The sequence below is a fragment of the Aquarana catesbeiana genome, linkage group LG05 (genome assembly GCF_042186555.1).
Source record: "Aquarana catesbeiana isolate 2022-GZ linkage group LG05, ASM4218655v1, whole genome shotgun sequence".
Classification (NCBI taxonomy): domain Eukaryota; kingdom Metazoa; phylum Chordata; class Amphibia; order Anura; family Ranidae; genus Aquarana; species Aquarana catesbeiana.
Window position 1 is genome coordinate 453222815 of NC_133328.1, and position 25217 is coordinate 453248031.

The 25217-nt window shown below is 41.3% G+C and overlaps 1 protein-coding gene across 1 annotated transcript in view; it reads right to left on the bottom strand.

Annotated features, from left to right (window-relative positions):
- CEP192 (centrosomal protein 192) overlaps window positions 1-25217 on the bottom strand; it is a 417077-nt gene that overhangs the window by 78652 nt on the left and 313208 nt on the right. Inside the window, 8 exon segments of the mRNA XM_073632810.1 lie at window positions 8-268; window positions 995-1174; window positions 5100-5190; window positions 6537-6710; window positions 6803-6915; window positions 6996-7088; window positions 15441-15580; window positions 20395-20455. Of these exon segments, the coding sequence (XP_073488911.1) occupies window positions 8-268; window positions 995-1174; window positions 5100-5190; window positions 6537-6710; window positions 6803-6915; window positions 6996-7088; window positions 15441-15580; window positions 20395-20455 (1113 nt within the window).

Sequence of the window (25217 nt, forward strand, 5' to 3'; positions counted from 1 at the left end):
ACTTTACCTCTTGTGATCCTTCTTTGAGAACAAATTTGTCTGGAGTAACAAAAAGTACATTTGGATCCATAACGACATTGTTTTCTATATTCACAAAACAGACTGCTTTAACATAAGCAGCTCTGGAGCCTGTGTTCCTGACAGAGAAACTAGCTTTGCTTATTCTACCAGGTAATACACCATTTATAGTCAAAATGCAGCTGTCCGACAACTTTTTCACATCTTCAAGTATTACATTGCTCGTGCCACCATAGCCGGAGAGAGGAATCTAAAGAAAAAGAAAGACATTAACTGAAAAGACAACCAAGTCAGATTTAAAGGTTTCAGATTTTAAGGTTTTAGGTTTAAGATCTCAACTGATGAGCTTAAAATGTCAAGTCATTGCTAAGTTATAAAGGAATGCAGGTTCAATTAAAACAAGATTTACTTGGATACATAAATGGAAAACTACTGGTCCTTCTATTTTCTAGCTAGCCACTAAATAAAACTGTTAAGACCTCCTTCTTAAAATATGAGATGGCTCATGTTATATAAGGAGCCTTAACAGATCTCTTTGAGGTCCTTTTAATTTTTGATCAATAAGGCTATATAATAATGGCTCTATGGCACGAAGCGGATCCAGAACATAGGACTTAAAAATCATGGATAAGGGGGTAAAATTCCTCTGTAGAAGCCTGGAGTTATTCTCCCCCCCGCCTTCTCTTTAGGTGAGGTATCTAGCTCCGAAAGGCCTAGTTCATACAACAGAAGCATAACTGCCCTGATGTCATGCATTACATCAGAATAATCAGATATGTAGAAGTACATGAGTACTACTGGACTCAGGTTCAGGTTAATGAATAACACTTGTTTATTCAAATGCCTAGACCTACTTTCATCAGAGACCATGAACATAGCAGGCTTTAGTGAGTTCTTTGCAAAGTCAATGCTGACAGAGCATTGGTGCCACATGACACCCATTTAAGCACACTATACAATTTTAGCACAGACTTACAGTAAATTTAATGCCTGGTTGTGAAGATTTAACTCCTGACTGTTTAATTTCCAGCTTAGCCAACATGCAGCCTACTCGTGTGGGAGAAAACATCATGTGGACAGCTGAATCTTCTTTAGGACGGATTGTGAGCTCACGATTGCTTGTCAAACGCTCTTCTGAACCGAACATACTTTGCAACTACAGGGGAGAAAAAAAACTCATCATTAATTTTATTATCAAGGCTAGTATACACTTTCCTGGATTTAAATTCAACTTTTTTTTTTTTTTTTTTTTTTTATGTAATCTGTGGGAAAAATATTGCTGTGCTGAATTGGGGCTTGTGTCTCTTGTGAGAGAAAAAATCTTCATCATAATTACTTTCCTTAAGCAGAACTATCTTGCTCCAGAGACAGCAGAACAAAAAAAATTGAATAATACTGTTATACGGTTAAATTACACTAACTTACAAATTAAAAATTGTATGATGTTAGCACATGCGAAAAAGGGAATGAAAATCTAGACAAAGTGTGTTTATTTAGCAGAAATGCTAAAGGTGTATGTTGAAGTGAATGTAAACCCAATGTCATCCTTTCTAAACTACTGCCATAGGGGTTATCTATAAGGATATACATGCCTCCTACATGCACTTGTCAAATGTCTCCACTCTTTCTGTTATGAGAGCCGAAAAACTGCAGATTCTGTGGGTGGGTCTGTTGTCTGGAGCTCGATGGGTGGGGTCGTGATGTCAGTAGACTCCCCGCCCACCTCTACACTCCCCTTGTCAATATGCATTTTCTCCTGTGTATTTCTTACACTGAACTTCTGCTATGATCTCTAACATCCAGTGAAAAGACAGGAAAGTAACCACATGACTTCAGCATGCCAAATCATGCTGAGGTGTGGAACAGCCAATCCTGGCAGAGCTGCTGAAGAAAGGAGTGGGGGGTGAGAATTAAAAAAATGCATGTCTTTGGCTAGTGCACGAGATATGTAAATCACCTGTCACACACAGCAAGGGGGGGGATTTTACAAAGTTTTTCTCTGTTTGTCAAGTTTTATCTCACTGAACAATAAAAGAGGATTGCTCAGAGCTGGATTAACTCTTTGTGGCAAGACTGGGCTCAAATGATAGGAAATCTTATACTCTACATCAGTGGTCATCAACCCTGTCCTCAGGGCCCACTAACAGACCAGGTTTTATGTATTACCAGACTAGAATACTGCAATCACTGAGCAGCAAAATGATATCACCTGAAATTTATTTAAGTTATTTTGCACACCTGGCCTGTTAGTGGGCCCTGAGGACAGGGTTGATGACCACTGCTCTACATTAGGACATCCAAAAAATTGGGTTTACATCCACTTTAAAAAATCATGACATAAATACATCTATGCAATACTTTAACATGAATATCACACAAGAAATGAAACCGTATGGTTTCATTTCTTGTATGATATTCATGTTTAAAAAAAAAAAAAAAAAGGGGGAGAAAAGCTGCCAGCACGCTATGCGATATTAAAAATAGCAATACAAATATATCAGAAGTATTGCGCTAATCCACTATATAAAAGCAAAAGTCCCAAGATGTGAAATAGGCAAAAAGTCCACTGATCATGTGATTTCCCAAACGTGTATGCAGGTGTTTTCCACTTCAACAATGTGAATCAGCCTCCAAGTGAGTCACGTCCACCTTCAAGACCAGATGAAAGGCTTACGAGAAGCACAAGACTCACATCATGCGATACATGACTTCTCTATAATGAAACACCAGCTGCTTAATGCCCAGGAACCACACTTCCAAAAAAAGGGGATATAATACCAATGAGAAGTATTTGCACCGCTTTGCATCCCTCATAAGCATGCCATTAAACTGAGATGCTCTATATAGTCTAAACGCACAGTTTAAAAACGTATCGAATTAAAAATTGCAGTTACATCAAAAAGACGATAACAGCACTGTGTAACAATATTTCAAACAGCCAAATCTCATTCCTAGGGACACTTCCGGATGCATAATGATGTCACTGTTCATCCTAGGTGTTTCCTCAAATAGGACGCAATGCCCCAAAAGAAGTCACATTTATTGAAATGTGTAGGGCGGAGCTATGTGCGTTGATGTCATCATGCATCCAGAAGTGTCCACGGGAGTGAGATTTGGCCTTTTCAGATATTGTTACACAGCACTGTTATGGCCTTAATGATGCAAGTGCAATTTTAATTAAATAGATGTTTATATTGGGTTTTTACACTTTGTCGAGCATCTCTGTTTAATGACATGCTTATGAGGGATACGGAGCGGAGAAAAAACTGCTGACTGGTATTATATCCTGGTGGTCCCCTTTTTTTGGAAGTATGGTTTCTGAACATCAAAACAGCTGGTTTTAAATCATGCGATACACAACTTCTCTATAATACAATAGTCATGTGCTTTTGGTAAGCCTTTCATCTCGTCTTGAAGGTGGTGGCAATTTAAATCATTGAAGTGCAAATCACCTGCATACAGTTGTGGGAATTCACATGATCATTGGACCTTTTGACATTTTCACATTTTGGAACTTTTGCTTTATATAGTGGATTAGTGCAACACTTCTGATATACATCAACATGAATGCTGAGGATAAAGAGGTTAATCTGAAATACAACAAATATCAACAGTCTCAAAAAGACAGCTATCCACTCCCAACCTTTTTTACATTGGTGGTGGATTTTCTCATTAACTCAAAAAAATAAATAAAAATTGTGGGAAATACGAAGGCTTCAGTGCCGACCTTATTCTACAACCCTTATTCTACAACCCCATTAAGGCCTAAATAGCAGCGCAGTAAGATCTACATTGCGTCAGAAGTTCTGACAAAAAGACTACAATGTATCTGCTCTCTGCAATTCATATGCTAGTCTGATGTTTACAAACTACAGTGACTTTTGCCAACTGGCATACTGTGTGACAAAATAAGTTATAGGCTGCTTTCACGGTACTGTTTTTACTGCATTTCCAGTGCGTTTTCTGGGTGTTTATTACCCAGAATGCATCAGGGAAACGAAACAAAAAAAACACCAAAATGCAAAGCAGGTTCATTGTTGATATTTTTTTATTCATTTGAATGGGGACCTGTTTTGGTACAAGATGCAGCATGCAGGAATTTTCAAAACACACCTCACCCACAGTATAGTGGTGTGAAAAGTTCCATAGAATTTAAAGGAATTGCGTTTTTGTTGTACAGTAAAAATGCAGGCATAAAAGCATCAGTGTGAAAGCTGCCTAAAGCAGAATTTTAGTTTAAAAATGAAAAACTACCCTTTATTACTATGTATAATATGCAAAACTTTTACATTATGAATTATTGTAATTGCTAAATGTCTGATTATAAACAGATCAATCCAGACATTTAGCAATTCTCCTGTGCTTCACCAACAGCGTTGCGCCTGTGCAGCTGAATATGGCTGCTCATAGGAACTTCCTGGTACTGTTGTCAGGGTTACAGGCCACCTCATCTGTGATGTCATATGTCTGCTCATAATTGAGGATACGCAAACTGTGAGAGGACGAAGAGGAAAGATATGGCCACCAACTGCTGTATGAGCAGTGGCGTATTTCAGTCATACGTTATAATGAAAAGGTACAAACGCAGATATTTTAAAAATGTAGACAACAATTGGCTTATATTTTTTTAACCAATCGCGGGAAGTTAACTGAACCTAAGCCTAATATATATCTATATAGATATATCTATATAGAGATAGATAGATAGATATATCGAGATAGATAGATCGATAGATCGATAGATATATCAAGATAGATAGATCTATATATATATATAGATATAGATATATATCTATATATATATATATCTTGATCATGTGTTGTGGGTGGAGTGCACACGACCCAACATAGCAGTGCTCAAGCAATCAAGCCTTTCTACAGGCCACATATAAAAAAAAAAAAAAAAAAAAAAAAAGGTACAAATGGAATTGCTGCATTTAAAATTTATTTGAAGAAAGACATCAGTTCATATTCCATTCATTGTAAAACTGTCATGCATTTGACACTGAATGGAACATGAATTCAGAGAAAAAAAAAATATATAATCACTTGCACCCAAAAAAACTAATAAATAACACCACCTGAAAGCAGTCTTGGTCCTGACCCCTTATTATAAGACGGAGCTGCTGGCTTGCATTTACAGACGTGTTCCTTAGTATCAATTTTTGTTGTCTGTAAAGAAATATAGAAAATATCAATTGCAGATATCTTGATGAAAAAATAAAATCTTCAGAAAAGCTGTATGTCCTTAGTCTGCTTGTCTTCAGCAAACTGCAGGCTTTCTTGTGCATCATCTTTAGAAGAGGCTTCCTTCTGGTGCAACAGTCATGCAGACCAATTTGATGCAGTGTGGGGCTTATGGTCTGAGCACCGACAGGCCCCCAGGCAATCAGAGATTATGGGGCCATACAGTATACACACACAGTATACACATACATGTACATACAGTTTACACAGACATGTTTCTATTGGCTGAGAAGGTACTGGAGAGATGGGGCAGCTATAATCTCAAGATTTTTAGACCAAAAGGATGTCAGTAAGGAACATTTCAGAGACGCATGTAAAAAAAAACACCAACAGATTTTTACATACTGTCCCTGGTTTTACTGAGGCTGGCAACCCTGATGGGGCCCCCTCTGATAGTGTCCCAGGGCCCTTGGGCAGTGCCCGAGTGGTCAGTGTGTGTGTATGTATATATATATATATATATATATATGTTTGGGGTTTTGAGTAATATTTTTTAGCTAACTAAAGATTTTTTACATGTAGGCGAGAAATGCCAGAATTGGCCTTGTTAAATACATGATCATAGCTTGGACTTTTATGTAAGTGTACTGTTTAATAAACCGGATGTTGAGACAGTATCACTCTATGTGGAGTCCTTTTGTCTCCTAAACATTCTGCTATCGAGGCTTCCTAATACTGCATCCTGAGTTGCTGTGAACCTCCTGGTGTATACCATCCACAGCCATAGGAAAGGAACGTCCAGATTTCTCTCAGTGGATCAGAGATCCAACCAAGCACTGTGTGACCTCTCTGAGTAAGAGGGGTCGCTGACTTTCCGCTAAGCCTCCATTTTCTATTATGGTGATGGGTATCACGTCAGCAGGTGTATAATCGTCCAAACACTCTTTTCTTCCATGGGACTTTCTTTGATGGAATCCAGCTTTATATGAACTTTGTGTTTGCACAATTGCACTTTATTCACATATGTTGTAATATGTTTTGCATATGTGTCTTCAAACTTTATTCAGATACAACATCCTCATATGCATTCAGGTACTGGCCCAGTGATTCAGAAGGTACTGAAATCACTTGCTGAACATAACAGCAAAGCCACAAGCATTTCTAAACAGATCTTTGCAAAGACAGTCTACACGTTTCTTAAAAAAAGTCTCAAAAAAAAAAAAAAGCTCCATGTAGATGCCAAATACTGCCCTAGAAATGCTTCAGGAGTGGATAAAATCAATATTAAACAGAAAACCTATCTTCTTAATGTCATTTAGGTAAAGACTTACACTGCTCTTCCAACTTCAACTCCTCCCCATGCTATGAATTGTTTGTTGGAAAGAATTGATGGAACATCTGAGTAACTAATGGTAGCAGAATTTGTGTTTCCTGAATGCTCAATGTCTCCAACCAGCATAACTTCATATTGTGGACCTGCTGGCTGGACCATGATTTTCAAGATACTGTGGGTAAAAGGGAAAAAAATAAAATAAAAAAAATAAGAAGAAGAATAATACTACAAAGAAACAAAACTAATTTGACCTCATTAACATACCTTTGTTTTGTAATTAAATGACGTGGAGAGAACTTAATTGCAACCATTTGTTCTTGCCCCGGTGCAAGAAACAAATCTTCGGGGTCTATAGAAAAACCATCCTCATTTGGACACTGAAGAATGACAGGATTAACACTATAATAAATATAATTTTTATTAAACAGTAGACTACAAATATAAAAGACATGCTTACCATAATTTTTAAATGAGCAGCAATATTCCCTGCATTTTTTAATGGCAGCAGTTGTTTGGCAGATGATCCATGGATACAGGATAAACTGATAGTCTTTGGTGGGAAAGAAATTGTGAATTACAATTTTATATCTACAAATATATTAAATATCAAAGCACCACACCCACACCTGGCAGAGCTGAAATGGGTGGAGTTTGGACACAAACTTACAAAATGGACGGCACAGGTAACAGAAATAACAGCTGCTGCCCCCAGGTATCTTCTGGTGCAAGGACAATGAACAAGATGGAGGGTGTAAGGACATTGTAAAACCAGTTTAATTTAGTCAAACAACCACCTAAAATAATTTATCATAATATCTGGGAACAGAGTTTAAAACTCCTCAAAAGTGCAAAATTTTAAACGATTACATTACATAGTTTAAAGTAAATAAAAGTAAAAGGGTTTTTTTTTTTTTTTACAAACTACACAATGCATGAATGAAGGCTACAACTAGTAGCCTTTATTTATACATGAAAAGTCGGACTGACCGTTTTATTGACAGTCCGGTCCATGCAGAATACAATGGCAGAGCAATTCTCCAGGGAAAAAAGCAGAGCTTTGCTGTCACTGACAATTGTGCTGCACTGTTGTTGATCAGAAGGGCTGTTAGCAATTTTAACAGAGCAGGTGGCTGTCACACTGACCACAAAGCTCCAGTGATTGCAATGAGATACATGCACTTTCCCAGTATATTCTGTAAGACTGCACTGAGTTTGCAGGAGAGGCTCCTTGCCCTAGCTAACACTTTAACCAACACCCCCGCCCCCCTTCCCAGCACAGCATCCGAAGACGGTACCTCTCCGGACAGCACATACATCTCTAAACTAAAAATGAATTATGATGTAGCATGGCCAGCATAAAAAAAGGTTAATAAGGATCAATTAAAAATGGCAGCAGAGAAAAACGGACACTGAAGGAAGCAAAGTAAGACTTAATAAATCTAAAGAGAAGATAATCCTGTAGGTTGGACTTGGGGATACATATGCGTGGCTAAACAGAGAAAATGGTGTGTGAAAGTTACGTTGAAAGGTTATGCTAAGCCTCCATCTTGTTCTGTCAGCCATCTTAATATTCACAAGTTTCCATTTCAATAATATGTACAGTTAGAATACCCCTTTAAGCTTCACAAACATCTGTCTCAGCTTGAGATTCTTGTAAAATGAAGATCACAGGCTTCCTTATCTATATGCTCACATTCCTTTAGCTACTGTAAGAACAAGGAACAAAGACTGCTTGTTTTGTCTTATTGTAGCTGCCTTAACCCCTTCCCGACCGGCAGAATGGCACTGCTGGGCAAATGGGCTTACAGGTACGTCCATTTGAATTTCCCGCCGTGCCATTGCGTGCACGCCGCCCGGGTGCTCCGTGAGTCGGGTCGCGGGTCCCGCAGACTCGATTGCCACGGGGATACCCGCGATCGCCTCAAGGAGAGGACGAACGGGGAGATGCTGATGTAAACAGCATCTCCCCGTTCTGCCTAGTGACAGTCTCACTGATCTCTGCTTCCTGTCATCAGGAGCAGTGATCAGTGTAGTGTCACAGCTAGCCCATCCCCCCACAGTTACTAATCACTCCCCAGTACTGACTTAACCCCTCCCCGCCCCTTAGCGGTTAACCCCTTCACTGCCAGTGTCATTTACACAGGAATCAGTGCATTTTTATAGCACTGATCGCTGTATAAATGACAATGGTCCCAAAAATGTCCTACATGTCCGCCATAATGTCACAGTCACAAAAAAAAAAAAAAAAAAAAAAAAAAAAAAAAAGTGCTGATCAAAATTATTAATAAAAATGCCATAAAATTATCCCCCATTTTGTAAACGCTATAACTTTTGCGCAAACCAAACGCTTATTGCGATTTTTTTTACCAAAAATATGTAGAAGAATACGATTGGCCTAAACTGAGGTAAAAAAATTTTTTTTATACATTTTTGGGGGATATTTATTATAGCAAAATGTAAAAAATAATGCGTTTTTTTCAAAATTGTCGCTCTTATTTTGTCTTTAGCGCAAAAAATAAAAATTGCAGAGGTGATCAAATACCACCAAAAGAAAACTATTTGTGGGGAAAAAAGGACGCCAATTTTGTTTGAGAGCCACGTCGCACGATCGCGCAATTGTCAGTTAAAGCAACGCAGTGCCGAATCGCAAAAAGTGCTCTGGTCAGGAAGGGGGTAAAATCTTCCAGGGCTGAAGCGGTTAATATCTACTGCGCATGTTTAACTATGAATGTTCTGTGTGATTTTTAACTTGCTATAAGAAACGCCTTCTGACAACTCAATACAATCAGTTTCTAGAATGTAACATCGTGGGAGTGTCATTTCTTCATTCTCGGGAAACTGATTCCATATATACCTGAAATGCATAATACATCGATCCGAGGTCTGAGAGGTTAAAGGGACCACCCTAGGCACAGGATTAACCCTTTCAAAAGTGACCCTTGCCAAATAAAGGAATAATTGATTGGATACTGAACATGATGGAAACCATGCTTAACCACTTCAATACTGGGCACTTTCACCCCCTTCCTGCCCAAGCCAATTTTCAGTGCGGTCACACTTTGAATGCCAAAATACGAGGTCATGTAACACTAGCCGCAAAAGAAAATAATTTTCACACAAATAGAGCTTTCTTTTGGTGGTATTTAACCACTTGCCGACCGCCGATGTACGTCGGCAGAATGGTACGGTCAGGCAGAATCACGTACCTGTATGTGATCTGCCTCCCGTGGGCAGGGGGTCCGATCGGACACACACACCCCCCCCCCGGTGCCCGAGGCGGTCGGCTTGTGACTGGGAGCGATGAGAGGTGAGGGGGAGACTATCCATTCGTGGCCCCCCCCTCCCGATCGCTCCCAGCCAATCAGGTTCTTCCTCTGCTGCTGTATGCTAAACAGCAGCAAAGGAAATGATGTCATCTCTCCTCGGCTCGGTATTTTCCGGTCTGGCGCCGAGGAGAGAAGACTTCACTGTGAGTGCACAACACTACACACTCAGTAGAACATGCCAGGCACACAATACACCCCCGATCCCCCCCCCCCGTCACACTGACACCAAGCAGTTTTTTTTTTTCTGATTACTGCATTGGTGTCAGTTTGTGACAGTTAGTGTGTGTTAGGGCAGTTAGTGTTAGCCCCCTTTAGGTCTAGGGTACCCCCCTAACCCCCCCCCAATAAAGTTTTAACCCCTTGATCACCCCCCGTCACCAGTGTCGCTAAGCGATCATTTTTCTGATCGCTGTATTAGTGTCACTGGTGACGCTAGTTAGGGAGGTAAATATTTAGGTTCGCCGTCAGCATTTTATAGCGTCAGGGACCCCATATACTATCTAATAAATGTTTTAACCCCTTGATTGCCCCCTAGTTAACCCTTTCACCACTGATCACCGTATAACTGTTACGGGTGACGCTGGTTAGTTTGTTTATTTTCTATAGTGTCAGGGCACCCGCCGTTTATTACCTAATAAAGGTTTAGCCCCCTGATCGCCCGGCGGTGATATGCGTCGCCCCAGGCAGCATCAGATTAGCGCCAGTACCGCTAACACCCACGCAGCATACGCCTCCCTTAGTGGTATAGTATCTGAACAGATCAATATCTGATCTGATCAGATCTATACTAGCGTCCCCAGCAGTTTAGGGTTCCCAAAAACGCAATGTTAGCGGGATCAGCCCAGATACCTGCTAGCACCTGCATTTTGCCCCTCCACCCGGCCCAGCCCACCCAAGTACAGTATCGATCGATCACTGTCACTTATAAAACACTTAAACGCATAACTGCAGCGTTCGCAGAGTCAGGCCTGATCCCTGCGATCGCTAACAGTTTTTTTGGTAGCGTTTTGGTGAACTGGCAAGCACCAGCGGCCTAGTACACCCCGGTCGTAGTCAAACCAGCACTGCAGTAACACTTGGTGATGTGGCGAGTCCCATAAGTGCAGTTCAAGCTGGTGAGGTGGCAAGCACAAGTAGTGTCCCGCTGCCACCAAGAAGAAGACAAACAGGCCCGTCGTGCCCATAGTACCCTTCCTGCTGCATTCACCAATCCTAATTGGGAACCCACCACTTCTGCAGCACTCGTACTTCCCCCATTCACATCCCCAACCAAATGCAGTCGGCTGCATGAGAGGCATTTTTATGTCCTCCCGAGTACCCCTACCCAACGAACCCCCCCCAAAAAAGATGTCGTGTCTGCAGCAAGCGCGGATATAGGCGTGACACCCGCTATTATTGTCCCTCCTGTCCTGACAATCCTGGTCTTTGCATTGGTGAATGGTTTGAAAGCTACCATTCACTAGTTGAGTGTTAGCGTAGGGTACAGCACTGCACAGACTAGGCACACTTTCAAAATGCGACAGGAGACCCTGTGAGAGACCCGAACCTGGAACCGGTTACAGTTATAAAAGTTAGTTACAAAAACACAAAAAAATATATAAAATAAAAAAAATAATAAATAGTTGTCGTTTCATTGTTCTCTCTCTCTCTATTGTTCTGCTCTTTTTTACTGTATTCTATTCTGCAATGTTTTATTGTTATTATGTTTTATCATGTTTGCTTTTCAGGTATGCAATTTTTTTATACTTTACCGTTTACTGTGTTTTATTTTTAACCATTTTTTTGTCTTCAGGTACGCAATTCACGGCTTTGAGTGGTTATACCAGAATGATGCCTGCAGGTTTAGGTATCATCTTGGTATCATTCTTTTCAGCCAGCGGTCGGCTTTCACGTAAAAGCAATCCTAGCAGTCAATTAGCCTCTAGACTGCTTTTACAAGCAGTGGGAGGGAATGTCCCACCCCTCCCACCGTCTTCCGTGTTTTTCTCTGGCTCTCCTGTCTCAACAGGGAACCTGAGAATGCAGCCAGTGATTCAGCCAGCTGATCATAGAGCTGATCAGAGACCAGAGTGGCTCCAAACATCTCTATGGCCTAGGAAACGGGAAGCTACGAGCATTCCATGACAGATTTCGCCGGATGTAAACAGCGCCATTGGGAAATTGGGAAAGCATTTTATCACACCGATCTTGGTGTGGTCAGATGCTTTGAGGGCAGAGGAGAGATCTAGGGTCTATTAGACCCCAATTTTTTCAAAAAAAGAGTACCTGTCACTACCTATTGCTATCATAGGGGATATTTACATTCCCTGAGATAACAATAAAAATGATTAAGAAAAAAAAAAAAAAAAAAGGAACAGTTTAAAAATAAGATAAAAAAAAAAAATAAAGGAAAAAAAAAAAAGCATCCCTGTCCCCCCCCTGCTCTTGCGCTAAGGCGAACGCAAGCGTAGGTCTGGCGTCAAATGTAAACAGCAATTGCACCATGCATGTGAGGTATCACCGCGAAGGTCAGATCGAGGGTAGTAATTTTAGCAGTAGACCTCCTCTGTAAATCTAAAGTGGTAACCTGTAAAGGCTTTTAAAAATGTATTTATTTTGTTGCCACTGCACGTTTGTGCGCAATTTTAAAGCATGTCATGTTTGGTATCCATGTACTCGGCCTAAGATCATCTTTTTTATTTGATCAAACATTTGGGAAATATAGTGTGTTTTAGCGCATTAAAATTAAAAAAAAGTGTGTATTTTCCCCAAAAAATGCATTTGAAAAATCGCTGCGCAAATACTGTGTGAAAAAAAAAAAAATGAAACACCCACCATTTTAATCTGTAGGGCATTTGCTTTAAAAAAAATATCTAATGTTTGCAAGAAAATTACTTTGAACCCCCCCAAAAAAATAATTTTTTCATGTAAACAAAAAGTGTCAGAAAGGGCTTTGTCTTCGAGCCCTTTCACACTGGGGCGGTTTGCAGGCGTTATTGAGCTAAAAATACCGCAAACCGACCCAAAACAGCCTCTACTGTTAGGAGCTGGCAGGAGAAGAAAAAAACTCCTGCAAACAGCATCTTTGGAGCGGTGAAGGAGCGGTGTTATTCACTGCTCCTAAACCGCTCCCGCCTATTGAAATCAATGGGGCAGCGCGGCTATACCGTGGCTATAGCCGCGCTATGCGAGCGGTTTTAACCCTTTTTCGGCCGTCAGCGGGGGTTAAAACCGCACCGCTAGCAGCCGAATACCACCACAAAAACGACGGTAAAAAAGCGCTAAAAATACCGCTGTTTTACCGCCGACGCCCCCACAGCCCCAGTGTGAAAGGGGCCTTCAAGTGGTTAGAAGAGTGGGTGGTGTGTGACATAAGCTTCTAAATGTTGTGCATAAAATGCCAGGACAGTTCACAACCCCCCCCAAATGACCCCATTTTGGAAAGTAGACACCCCAAGCTATTTGCTGAGAGGCATGTCGAGTCCATTGAATATTTTATATTGTGCCCCAAACGCGGGAAAAAGACAATTTTTTTTTTTTCTTGCACAAAGTTGTCACTAAATGATATATTGCTCAAACATGGCATGGGAATATGTGAAATTACACCCCAAAATACATTCTGTTGCTTCTCCGGAGTACAGGGATACCACGTGTGAGACTTTTTGGGAGCAAAGCCGCGCACGGGACCCCGAAAACCAAGCACCGCCTTCAGGCTTTCTAAGGGCGTAAATCTTTGATTTCACTCTTCGCTGCCTATCACAGTTTCGGAGGCCATGGAATACCCAGGTGGCACAAACCCTCCCAAATGACCCTATTTTGGAAAGTAGACACCCCAAGCTATTTGCTGAGAGGTATAGTGAGTATTTTGCAGACCTCACTTTTTGTCACAAAGTTTTGAAAATTGAAAAAAATAATTTTTTTTTCAGGTCTTTCTTCATTTTCAAAAACAAATGAGCTGCAAAATACTCACCATGCCTCAGCAAATAGCTTGGGGTGTCTACTTTCCAAAATGGGGTCATTTGGGGGGGTTTTGTGCCACCTGGGCATTTCATGGCCTCCGAAACTGTGATAGGCAGTGAAGAGTGAAATAAAAAATTTACACCCTTAGAAATCCTGAAGGCGGTGATTGGTTTTCGGAGCCCCGTACGCGGCTAGGCTCCCAAAAAGTCCCACATATGTGGTATCCCCATACTCAGGAGAAGCAGCTGAATGTATTTTGGGGTGCAATTCCACATATGCCCATGGCCTGTGTGAGCAATATATCATTTAGTGACAACTTTTTGTCATTTTTTTTTGTTTTGTTGTCATTATTCAATCACTTGGGACAAAAAAAAATAATATTCAATGGGCTCAACATGCCTCTTAGCAATTTCCTTGGGGTGTCTACTTTCCAAAATGGGGTCATTTGGGGGGGGGGGGGGGGGGGGTTGTACTGCCCTGCCATTTTAGCACCTCAAGAAATGACATAGGCAGTCATAAACTAAAAGCTGTGTAAATTCCAGAAAATGTACCCTAGTTTGTAGACGCTATAACTTTTGCGCAAACCAATAAATATACGCTTATTGACATTTTTTTTTACCAAAGACATGTGGCCGAATACATTTTGGCCTAAATGTATGACTAAAATTGAGTTTATTGGATTTTTTTTTTATAACAAAAAGTAGAAAATGTCATTTTTTTTCAAAATTTTCGGTCTTCTTCCGTTTATAGCGCAAAAAATAAAAACCGCAGAGGTGATCAAATAACATCAAAAGAAAGCTCTATTTGTGGGAAGAAAAGGGCGCAAATTTAGTTTGGGTACAGCATTGCATGAACGCGCAATTAGCAGTTAAAGCGACGCAGTGCCAAATTGTAAAAAGTGCTCTGGTCAGGAAGGGGGTAAATCCTTCCGGGGCTGAAGTGGTTAATTACCACTGTGTTTTTTTTACTTTTTGCTATATAAATAAAAAACAAAAAGAACATTGAAAAAAAATGCTTTTCTAAGTTTGTTATAAAATGTTGCAAATAAATAATCGTTCGTTATAAATTTAGGCTAAAATGTAATCTACTACATTTCTTTGGTAAAAACAACACAAATCAGTTTATAGTCTGTCTGAAACTTATCGTGTCTACAAACTATGATTATATACACTATATTATTATTAAAAGTATTGTGCCTTTACACGCACATGAACTTTAATGGCATCCCAGTCTTAGTCCTTAGAGTTTAATATGGAGTTAGCCCACCCTTTGCAGCTATAACAGCTTCAACTCTTCTGAAACGGCAGTCCACAAGGTTTAGGAGTTCCAGAAGCGCATTTGTGAGGTCTGACACGGATGTTGGACAAGAAAGCCTGGCTCAGTCTCCATTCCAATTCATCCCAAAGGTGTTCTATCGGGTTGGGGTCAGGGTTCTGTGCAGGCCAGTCAAGTTCCTCCACCCTTAACTCGCTTATCCATGTCTTTATGGACCTTGACCCCAACCAGATACTTCCCTTGCTACAAACAGAAGTCAGATTAATTTTTTGGGCAGATGGGTGTAATTGGACGTATTTTCTACTATCACTTGTTTGTCCAGCAGGATTGTTTCAGTTGAGTGGTTTACACTTTAAACGTACCTGCAAGTCCTTAGGTGCATGTATCCTTGCACAACCAACTCTTGCTCTTAACTGGATACTTTTTAGCATACATGCAGGGCCTGGGCTGTCAATTTCAATATCAACCCGTGCTGCAAATTCTTCTGGTGGGCCAAGGGAACCTATCAAAGAAAAAAAAAAATGATTTATACATTCCATCTATCTCATCTCTGTCTTCTGTACACTCACACAGACACATATCTTTACATCAAATGTGAATATGTGGAAGAGAGAGAGAGCGCAAGAGATAAGGATAGATAGGGGACGGAGAGTATTCAGACCCCCTTACATTTTTCACTCTTTGTTATGTTGCAGCCATTTGCTAAAATCATTTAAGTTAATTTTTTTTCCTCATTAATGTACACACAGCACCCCATATTGACAGAAAAACACAGAATTGTTGACATTTTTGCAGATTTATTAAAAAAGAAAAACTGAAATATCACATAGTCCTAAGTATTCAGACCCTTTGCTCAGTATTTAGTAGAAGCTCCCTTTTGATCTAATACAGCCATGAGTCTTTTTGGGAAAGATGAAAAAGTTTTTCACACCTGGATTTGGGGATTCTCTGCCATTCCTCCTTGCAGATCCTCTCCAGTTCTGTCAGGTTGGATGGTAAACGTTGGTGGACAGCCATTTTTAGGTCTCTCCAGAGATGCTCAATTGGGTTTAAGTCAGGGCTCTGGTTGGGCCATTCAAGAACAGTCACGGAGTTGTTGTGAAGCCACTCCCTTCCTTATTTTAGCTGTGTGCTTAGGGTCAGTCTTGTTGGAAGGTAAACCTTCGGCCCAGTCTGAGGTCCTAAGCACTCTGGAGAAGGTTTTCGTCCAGGATATCCCTATACTTGGCCGCATTCATCTTTCCCTCAATTGCAACCAGTCGTCCTGTCCCTGCAGCTGAAAAACACCCCCACAGCATGATGCTGCCACCACCATGTTTCACTGTTGGGACTGTATTGGACAGGTGATGAGCAGTGCCAGGTTTTCTCCACACATACCGCTTACAATTAAGACCAAAAAGTTCTATCTTGGTCTCATCAGAACAGAGAATCTTATTTTTCACCATCTTGGAGTCCTTCAGGTGTTTTTTTTAGCAAACTCCATGCGGGCTTTCATTTGTCTTGCACTGAGGAGAGGCTTCCGTCTGGCCACTCTGCCATAAAGCCCCGACTGGTGGAGGGCTGCAGTGATGGTTGACTTTCTTCAACCTCCTCCCATCTCCCGACTGCATCTCTGGAGCTCAGCCACAGTGATCTTTGGGTTCTTCTTTACCGCTCTCATCAAGGCTCTTCTCCCTCAATAGCTCAGTTTGGCCGGACGGCCAGCTCTAGGAAGGGTTCTGGTCGTCCCAAATGTCTTCCATTAAAGGATTATGGAGGCCACTGTGCTCTTAGGAACCTTATGTGCAGCAGAAATTTTTTGTAACCTTGGCCAGATCTGTGCCTTGCCACAATTCTGTCTGAGCTCTTCAGGCAGTTCCTTTGACCTCATAATTCTCATTTGTTCTGACATGACCTATGAGCTGTAAGGTCTTATATAGACAGGTGTGTGGCTTTCCTAATCAAGTCCAATCAGTAAAATCAAACATAGCTGCGCTCAAATGAAGGTGTAGAACCATCTCAAGGATGATCAGAAGAAATGGACAGCACCCGAATTAAATATATGAGTGTCACAACTAGGGATGGGCTTTCTGTTCGGGTCGAACATAAGTCTATAGGAGAAATCAAAAATGCTAATTTTAAAGGCTTATATGCATGGTATTGTCATAAAATGTGTTTGGGGACCTGGGTCCTGCCCCAGGGGACAGGTATCAATGCAAAAAAAAGTTTTAAAAACGGCTGTTTTTTCAGGAGCAGTGATTTTAATAATGCTTAAAGTGAAACAATAAAAAAAGTATAATATTCCTTTAACCCCTTCCCGCCGAGCGTACGCAGATGTGCGTACTCGGCTTTCGGGGGTTATACCGGAATGATGCCCGCAGCTGCAGGCATCATCCCGATACTGTCTTTTAGAGCCGGCGATCGGCTTTCCAGGTATAACTGATGCGGCTAAAAGCCGCTCGGCTGTTATACCGGAGGAGCAGGAGGGGACGTCCCCCCCTCCCGCCGCTCTTACCGGGCCTCCCGTTCCACCAGGAGGCCCGATCACCAATCTGCCGCCTCTGGCGGCTAGGGACAGACTGGAACGAAGCCGTAAGCGGCTTTGTTCCAGCCTCCTAATTGTAAACACTTGGTTGCCAATGGCGCCCGGTTTTAAAAAAATACACAGCATTCAGAATCGCCGAAAACGGCGATCTGAATACTTTGAAGTACAAAGGAGGGATCGGGGGTCTTTTAGACCCCCGATCCCTCCATAAAGAGTATCTCTCACCACAAAGTACTGTCACAAGGGATGTTTACATTCCTTGTGACAGCAATAAATTTTTTTTTAAAAACACAATAAAAAAATAAATATAAATAAGAAAAACAGTTTTTTTTAAAGCGCCCCCGTCCCTGCGAGCTTGCGCAGCAAAGAAAAACGCATACGGAAGTCGTGCCCGGATATGTAAACGGTGTTCAAATCACATGTGAGGTATCGCCGCGATCGTCAGAGCGAGAGCAATAATTCCAGCACTAGACCTCCTCTGTAACTCTAACCTGGTAACCGTAAAAATTAAATTTAAAGCGTCGCCTATGGAGATTTTTTTTTAGGTATCGTATTTTGTCACCATTCCACAAGTGCGTGCAATTATAAAAGCGTGACATGTTTGGTATCTATTTACTCGGCGTAACATCATCTTTCACATTATACAAAAAAAATTGGGCTAACTTTACTGTTTTTTTTTTTTTTTTTAATTCATGAAAGTGTCCCTTTTCTCAAAAAGTTGCGTTTAAAACATCGCTGCACAAATACCATGTGATATAAAATTTTGCAACAAATTGCCATTTTATGCTCTAGATTTCCTGCTAAAAAAAATATATATAATGTTTGGGGGCTCTAAGTAATTTTCTAGCAAAAAATACGGATTTTAACTTCTAAACACCAAATCACCAAATGTCAAAAATAGGCTTAGTCATGAAAAAAATGAAAAATTAAATTTCGTACCTGGGGGGTGTCTATAGTATGCCTGTAAACGGGCGCATGTTTCCCGTGTTTAGAACAGTCTGACAGCAAAATGACAGGGGAACCCCGAACCAAAATTAAAAAAAATGCGTGGGAGTCCCCCTCAAAATCCATACCAGACCCTTCAGGTCTGGTATGGATTTTAAGGGGAACCCGCGACAAAATTAAAAAAAAAAAAAAAGGCGTGGGGTCCCCCCAAAAATCCATACCAGACCCTTATTCAAGCACGCAACCTGGCAGGCCGCAGGAAAAGAGGGGTGGCCCCACCCTCCATTATATAAGAAGTGTCAGAAGAACTGAAGTGTCACACGGTGGAAGACTCAAACTGAGGCAGATCGTGAGGAGGAGGACGAGGAGGAGGACGAGAAGACCAGAAGAAAGATGATGGAAGAAGAAGCGGAAAGAAGAAGAAATTAATAAAGGACTTGTCAAAAAACGTCTCGTGTTTAACCTTTTTGACACTTTTTGTGAACTGGTAGGGGTACATTTGTACCTCATTACCAAGTCACACGGGGGGGGGCGGGATCTGGGGGTCCCTTTGTTAAACTGGGCTTCCAGATTCCGATAAGCCCCACACATGCAGACCCCAACAACCACCGGGCAAGGGTTGTGGGGATGAGGCCCTTCTCCCCATCAACATGGGGACAAGGTGCTTTGGGGAGCTATCCCAAAGCACCCTCCCAATGTTGAGGGCATGTGGCTTGGTACAGTTCAGGAGGGGGGCCGCTCTCTCGCCCCCCTCTTTTCCTGCTGCCTGCCAGGTTGCGTGCTTGGATAAGGGTCTGGTATAGATTTTTGGGGGGACCCCACGCCATTTTTTTTTTTTTTAATTCTGGCGCGGGGTTCCCCTTAAAATCCATACCAGACCTGAAGGGTCTGGTATGGATTTTGAGGGGGACCCCCACGTCTTTTTAAATTTTGGCGCGGGGTTCCCCTTAAGATCCATACCAGACCTGAAGGGCCTGGTATAGAATTTAGGGGGACCCCACGCATTTTTTTTTTTTTAATTTTGGTTCGGGGTTCCCCTGTGGGAAAATTCCATGCCGTTTTTATTGCCGGACTGACAATTCATTATCGCCGGCACTAGCGATAGTAGTTTTACATGACTTTATTTCCTTTAGAAATGTCATTTTGCTGTCAGACTGTTCTAAACACGGGAAACATGCGCCCCTTTACAGGCATACTATAGACACCCCCCAGGTATGAAATTTAAAGGAATATTACACTTTTATTGTTTCACTTTAAGCATTATTAAAATCACTGATCCCAAAAAAACGTCAGTTTTGAAAACTTTTTAGCATTGATACATGTCCCCTGGGGCAGGACCCAGGTCCCCAAATACTTTTTATGACAATAACTTGCAAATAAGCCTTTAAAATGAGCACTTTTGATTATTCAGGTTTGTGTCCCATAGACTTTAACGGTGTTCGAACAAATTTTTTGCCTGTTCGCATGTTTTGGATGCGAACCGAACCGGGGGGTGTTCAATTCATTCCTAGTCACAGCAATGGGTCTGAATATTTAAGTTTTTCTTTTTTTAATAAATCTACAAAAATGTCAACAATTCTGTGTTTTTCTGTCAATATGGTGTGCTGTGTGTACATTAATGAGGGAAAAAAAATTAACTTAAATGATTTTAGTAAATGGCTGCAATATAACAAAGGGGGCCTTAATAATTTCCGTCACCACTGTACATCTATATCTCACACATATACATACAAACTTTGTGCAGATATCTTTTCAACAACCCCACCCCTTATACACACACACACACACACACACACACGCTACACCACAATCTAGGAATGTTTTCAAATATTGAACAGATGACATACCAGCAGAGTTGTAAGTCTGCGGTGCATGAAACACAACCCACACTGCAATATACTCGTGCTCCTAAAAGAAGAACAAAGATAAAATTTAATTATGTGGAGATTAATGATATTCCAACCAGCTCTATTCTCAAATTCTGCATTTAAGCCATCTGCTATGACCGTTGTTGGGTGTCTGAATCTCTCTGCCAGATTTCAATGTATTTTATATTAATGTAACAGGAGTGCAGAGCTTAAAAAAGTAGGCATAATAGGTGAACACACATGGTGGATGGGAACAAAGCCAGAGATTTCACAAAAGTTTTTACAAAAAAAAATAAATTATAAGCCATTCTACATTACAAATATGTTAAAGAAATAACAAAACTTCTAGCTCACTTCATCATTTTATTAAGAGCCCTTTCACACTGGGGCGGTTTGCAGGCGCTATTGCGCTAATAATAGCGCCTGCAAACCGACCCGAAAGTGCCGCTGCTTTCATTCCAGTGTGAAAGCCCCCGAGGGCTTTCAGACTGGAGCGATGCGCTGGCAGGACGGGAAAAAAAGTCCTGCCAGCAGCATCTTCGGAGTGGTGAAGGAGCGGAGTGTATACTGCTCCTTCACCGCTCCTGCCCATTGAAATCAATGGGATGGCGCAGCTATACCGCCGGCAAAGCGCCTCTGCGGTGGTATTTAACCCTTTCTCGGCTGCTAGCGGGGGGTAAAACCGCCCTGCTAGCGTCCGCGTACCGACGGTAAAACGCCGCTAATAATAGCGGCGTTTTACCGCCGACGCCGCCCCAGTGTGAAAGAGCTCTTAGGTTATAAATGCGCCTATCATTTTTCATAATGCATTTCACTATTGGGCTAGATTATGCACACATTTTTAACCTGAAAACAGTAAAGGTTATCAATTTTAAACATATATTTAATATTCATCATTGAGATGTTAAATAAAACTTTTTTTTTCTACTCACTGTAAAATTTTTCTTTGAGTTAATTTAAAGGACACTCGATTCAAAAGATATTTGGATTGTACTGCAGCCTAAGGGGAGGGGGTTTTGAACACTGGCAAACTACTCCACTTCCAGCATTCTCAGATTTGTATAAAAGCAGTACTGAAAGCAAGACCATATAACACACTCAAAAAGGAGGATTTAATGAGGAGTACAAAATTACATTTTTCTTTCTCAATCATTGATGGACTCCGGAACCAGAGATATATTGGATGTTCAAAAGTAGTCAACTGAGGGGTGGGCAAACTGCCAACAGGCCCCCTATAAACAGAAAATATAAACTGGGGCCTGATTGCAGCTGGCATCAGATGAGGCCCAAACAGCCACCTGTTGAAATAGAGAATGCGTTAACAGGAGCCAAGGAAACAGCCTTGCAATTTTGATCAATTATTGCCTGACACTGAAAAGCCCAAGCGGCACTTCAATCTAGTAGGATGTGCTTTGATAAAAAGTTGGAACCTGATACTTAGGACCATAGACTTCAATAATGATCTGTCAGAGCCATTGAGAAATAGTGGAGCGAGAGGCCAATTCCCATTTGCAGGGACCATCTGGGATGATACTCTTGAGAGCCCGTTTTGTTAAAGAAAGCAGCGGCTGCAAGGTAGACATGAACTGCATTAACTACTGCATTTCTAGACAATGAAGGAAAATCTTCTGATGTACTGGGACTAGACAGGGAAAGAAGAGCAACGTTCTGGTTGGGGGGAAAGGCAGAAAGCCCCCTTAGGCAGCCCATACATTAGTCTTATTTTTCATTCAACCAGCAGGTTTAACAGAAAAAAAAAAAAAAAACACAACCCCATTCCCCCATCCACACATTCAAGGTGCTGCCGCTGAGCTATAGTCAGTGGTACTGATCATTCAGAAATTTTCCAACAGGCTGGTTGTGCAGAAGTTGATCACTACCTCAACTGCTGTAAAACCAGCCTGCCCATACATGGATTTAATTTTGGCTGGTCCCTGCTGAAACAGCTGATTTTCGGTCCATGTTTGGCTGGCTTTAGGAAGAAAAGGGGCCCTAGACCTCATTGTTAACTTGTAAATGTAAAACGAGAAGGACTTCTTTAAAAGACAAGGCTGCCAGTTTCAACTCCCAGCATTTATGGCGACAAGGAAACAACTTTGTAAATGTGGAAAGGGGAGGGTGGTTTCTGAAGTGCTGAAAGAACCAAATTTCAAATCTCGCAGAATGATGAGCTGTCTCTGGAACAAGATCTCAAGTGCCAAAAATTCACCCTTGATGCAACTCTGGGCCAAAATGCTGATCTAGGCCAGGTTGCAAAAATGTTAGGATTCATCCCAATGAGTATTTCCTGAAATAAAATCATCGCTTTCTTCACACCATGCAACGTATGTTTTCTATTACCATTATAGGGCCTTGCAGGGCTTCCTAGCCTCTGGGGAAAAAAAAAAAAAAAAAAAAAAAAACAAGCGGCCCTGAAGCAGGAAGGTAAACAGGGCATTGGAATAGAAAATTTTGATAATCTGGAAGGGCCTACAGAGCACCTCCCAGGTCAAGCACCACATTCAGTCACTGGAATTCCCTCCATCTCAAGCCTGCAGAACAGATAAGGAAGGAATTTTTTAGGGGAGGAATGGCATAGATCACACTGTACTGAACCTATGGAGCTATTAGAGCAGTCATATTTCCTGCCACAGAATCCTTAATTCGAGGCAAACTTGTCAAATTTGCTATAGAGCCTGGAGGCCAGGAGATTGAGGTGTTGCATCCCCCACCTTTGACACAAGTCTTGCAAAAGCCTCCAGGGGTAGGTCCCATACAATACAACTGGATCCAGATGCTGTCAAGCTGAGGTAGTCTGCCTGTCAACACCTTAGTTGTAAATGGCGGACAAACATGGAACTTTTTGTTCTGCCCAGAACAGAATCTCTTATCATGCCAAGACTTCTGGTTCTTCCCTTATGGTTGATACATACCACTGCTGTGGAATTGTCCAACTGAATCCTGATTGAATGACCGTTCAGTTGAGATATCCATCATTGCATGGACAACCAAATTGCATGAAACTCCAGAATGTGGATTGGAAGATGGGATTCCTCTGGCTTCCAAGCCCCTTGTACCAACAAGAGGTTTTGGACTGGTCTTCAACTTGCCATGCAGGCATTTGCTGTGAGGATCCTTCTAGAGATTGGAAGGAGGGATTTTCCACACTCTAGAGCTAGATTTCTGAGCCACCAACTAAGAAACATCCTGATCCTTGGTGACACACTTAATGATAACAGGGTGTTGTGCTGTAGGGGTATGGAGTGGAATTGAGCAAACCAATATGCTTCTAAGGATGCTACCTTTAGCCTCTTGGCTCAACCAGAAGCAGAATTAGCAGACACCTGGACTGAACAGTACAAATCTGGAAGTGGAGAATATGCAGTTTTTTTGGCAAAGGAAAAAAAAAAAATGGAGTTGTGTCATGTATCAGATCCAGGATACTCCAAGCAGCAAGTCAGTTTCAATTAATACTTCATAGTCCAGGATCCAACTGAACCTTTTCTAGGTCTGAACTGTCTGTGCCACATTGCTGGCTAATACTTGCGCAGACTGTTCCCAACATCTACAGAGGCCGAAAAATGTATTATGATGGACCTGGTGCATTCCATGTGTACTCAATGTGCATTTGGGTCTGAATTTAGACACCAATATGTGCAGAGACACAGGAATGTTGGAAGACATGAACCAAGGAGTGGAAAAGAACTTAGTTTGTAGCCCAAAGTGCAATGTCTGACTGCACAGCCAGGAATTACTTTCTGTGATCCTGGCTGGACGCACACTGCACTGTATGGGCTCAGCAACTGCAGCTATCCATACACAGCCGTCAATCCTGGCCAATAGAACCCCCAGATTGTAGCCATTAGGATTCAGAGATATTTAGGTTGACTGCATTTGTACAGGCATTTAACTATGCAGCAAAACCTACGTACCTCAGTTAACAGGAAAGACTAACCAAACGCTTGCATGTTTAGGTTAAAATATTCACAATGTCTGTAGACATAATTTAACATGTCCAAATATAGGAGAACAGGCGCTCAATTTACAAAGCAACAGATTAACCGTTTGAGCCTAGTGTGCCTAAAAAAGTTTGTAAGAAATTGAGAAATGCCAGATAAAAGGGTTTACTTTCTACTGTCAATCATGAAAACTGTGAATTTTGGTTTGCCTTTAGGGCTCTGCATCCTGTGATCTTCTCCAATAAAACTATTTTACAGTTAAACCAAAATCACAGGACATGGGATTTTCTTTATTTCCATAATAACTGGAATGTTCCAAAAGCAGGCTACAGCAACAAGCCCTAAAAACAGAATAGTGTAAAATGCACAATACAGAGACGCCTGTAGGCCTTTATCCTCCCAAAATTAACCTCCACAGAGGCAATAACATCTACCTGTTAAAACGTGTTAACGAAAGACCAAGTAGTGGCCTTACAAATTTGAACCGCTGAAGCCTAATGTTGACTCGCCTGGTTAGTACTGACACTCCTGGAAGAATGAGCCTTGGCTGGAAAAGAGGGAACCTTTTCCAGCCATGTTTTAGACCAGAGGTCTAAACAGGACCTTCTCTTACTGAGGAAAAAAAAAGGAAGAGAGTGCAGACAGCTTCATGACTCTATAAGACAAAGTAGTCACCATCAAAAGATCACCTTATGTGTAAAACACAACACAAGAAATGTACAGGTGCATCACCAAAAAATTAGATCATAAAAATAATTTATTTCGGTAATTCAAAAAGTGAAACTCCTATTTTATATAGGATGTGTTGCACACAGAGTGATATATTTCAAGCATTTCTTTTAAATTTTGAGGATTATGGCTTAC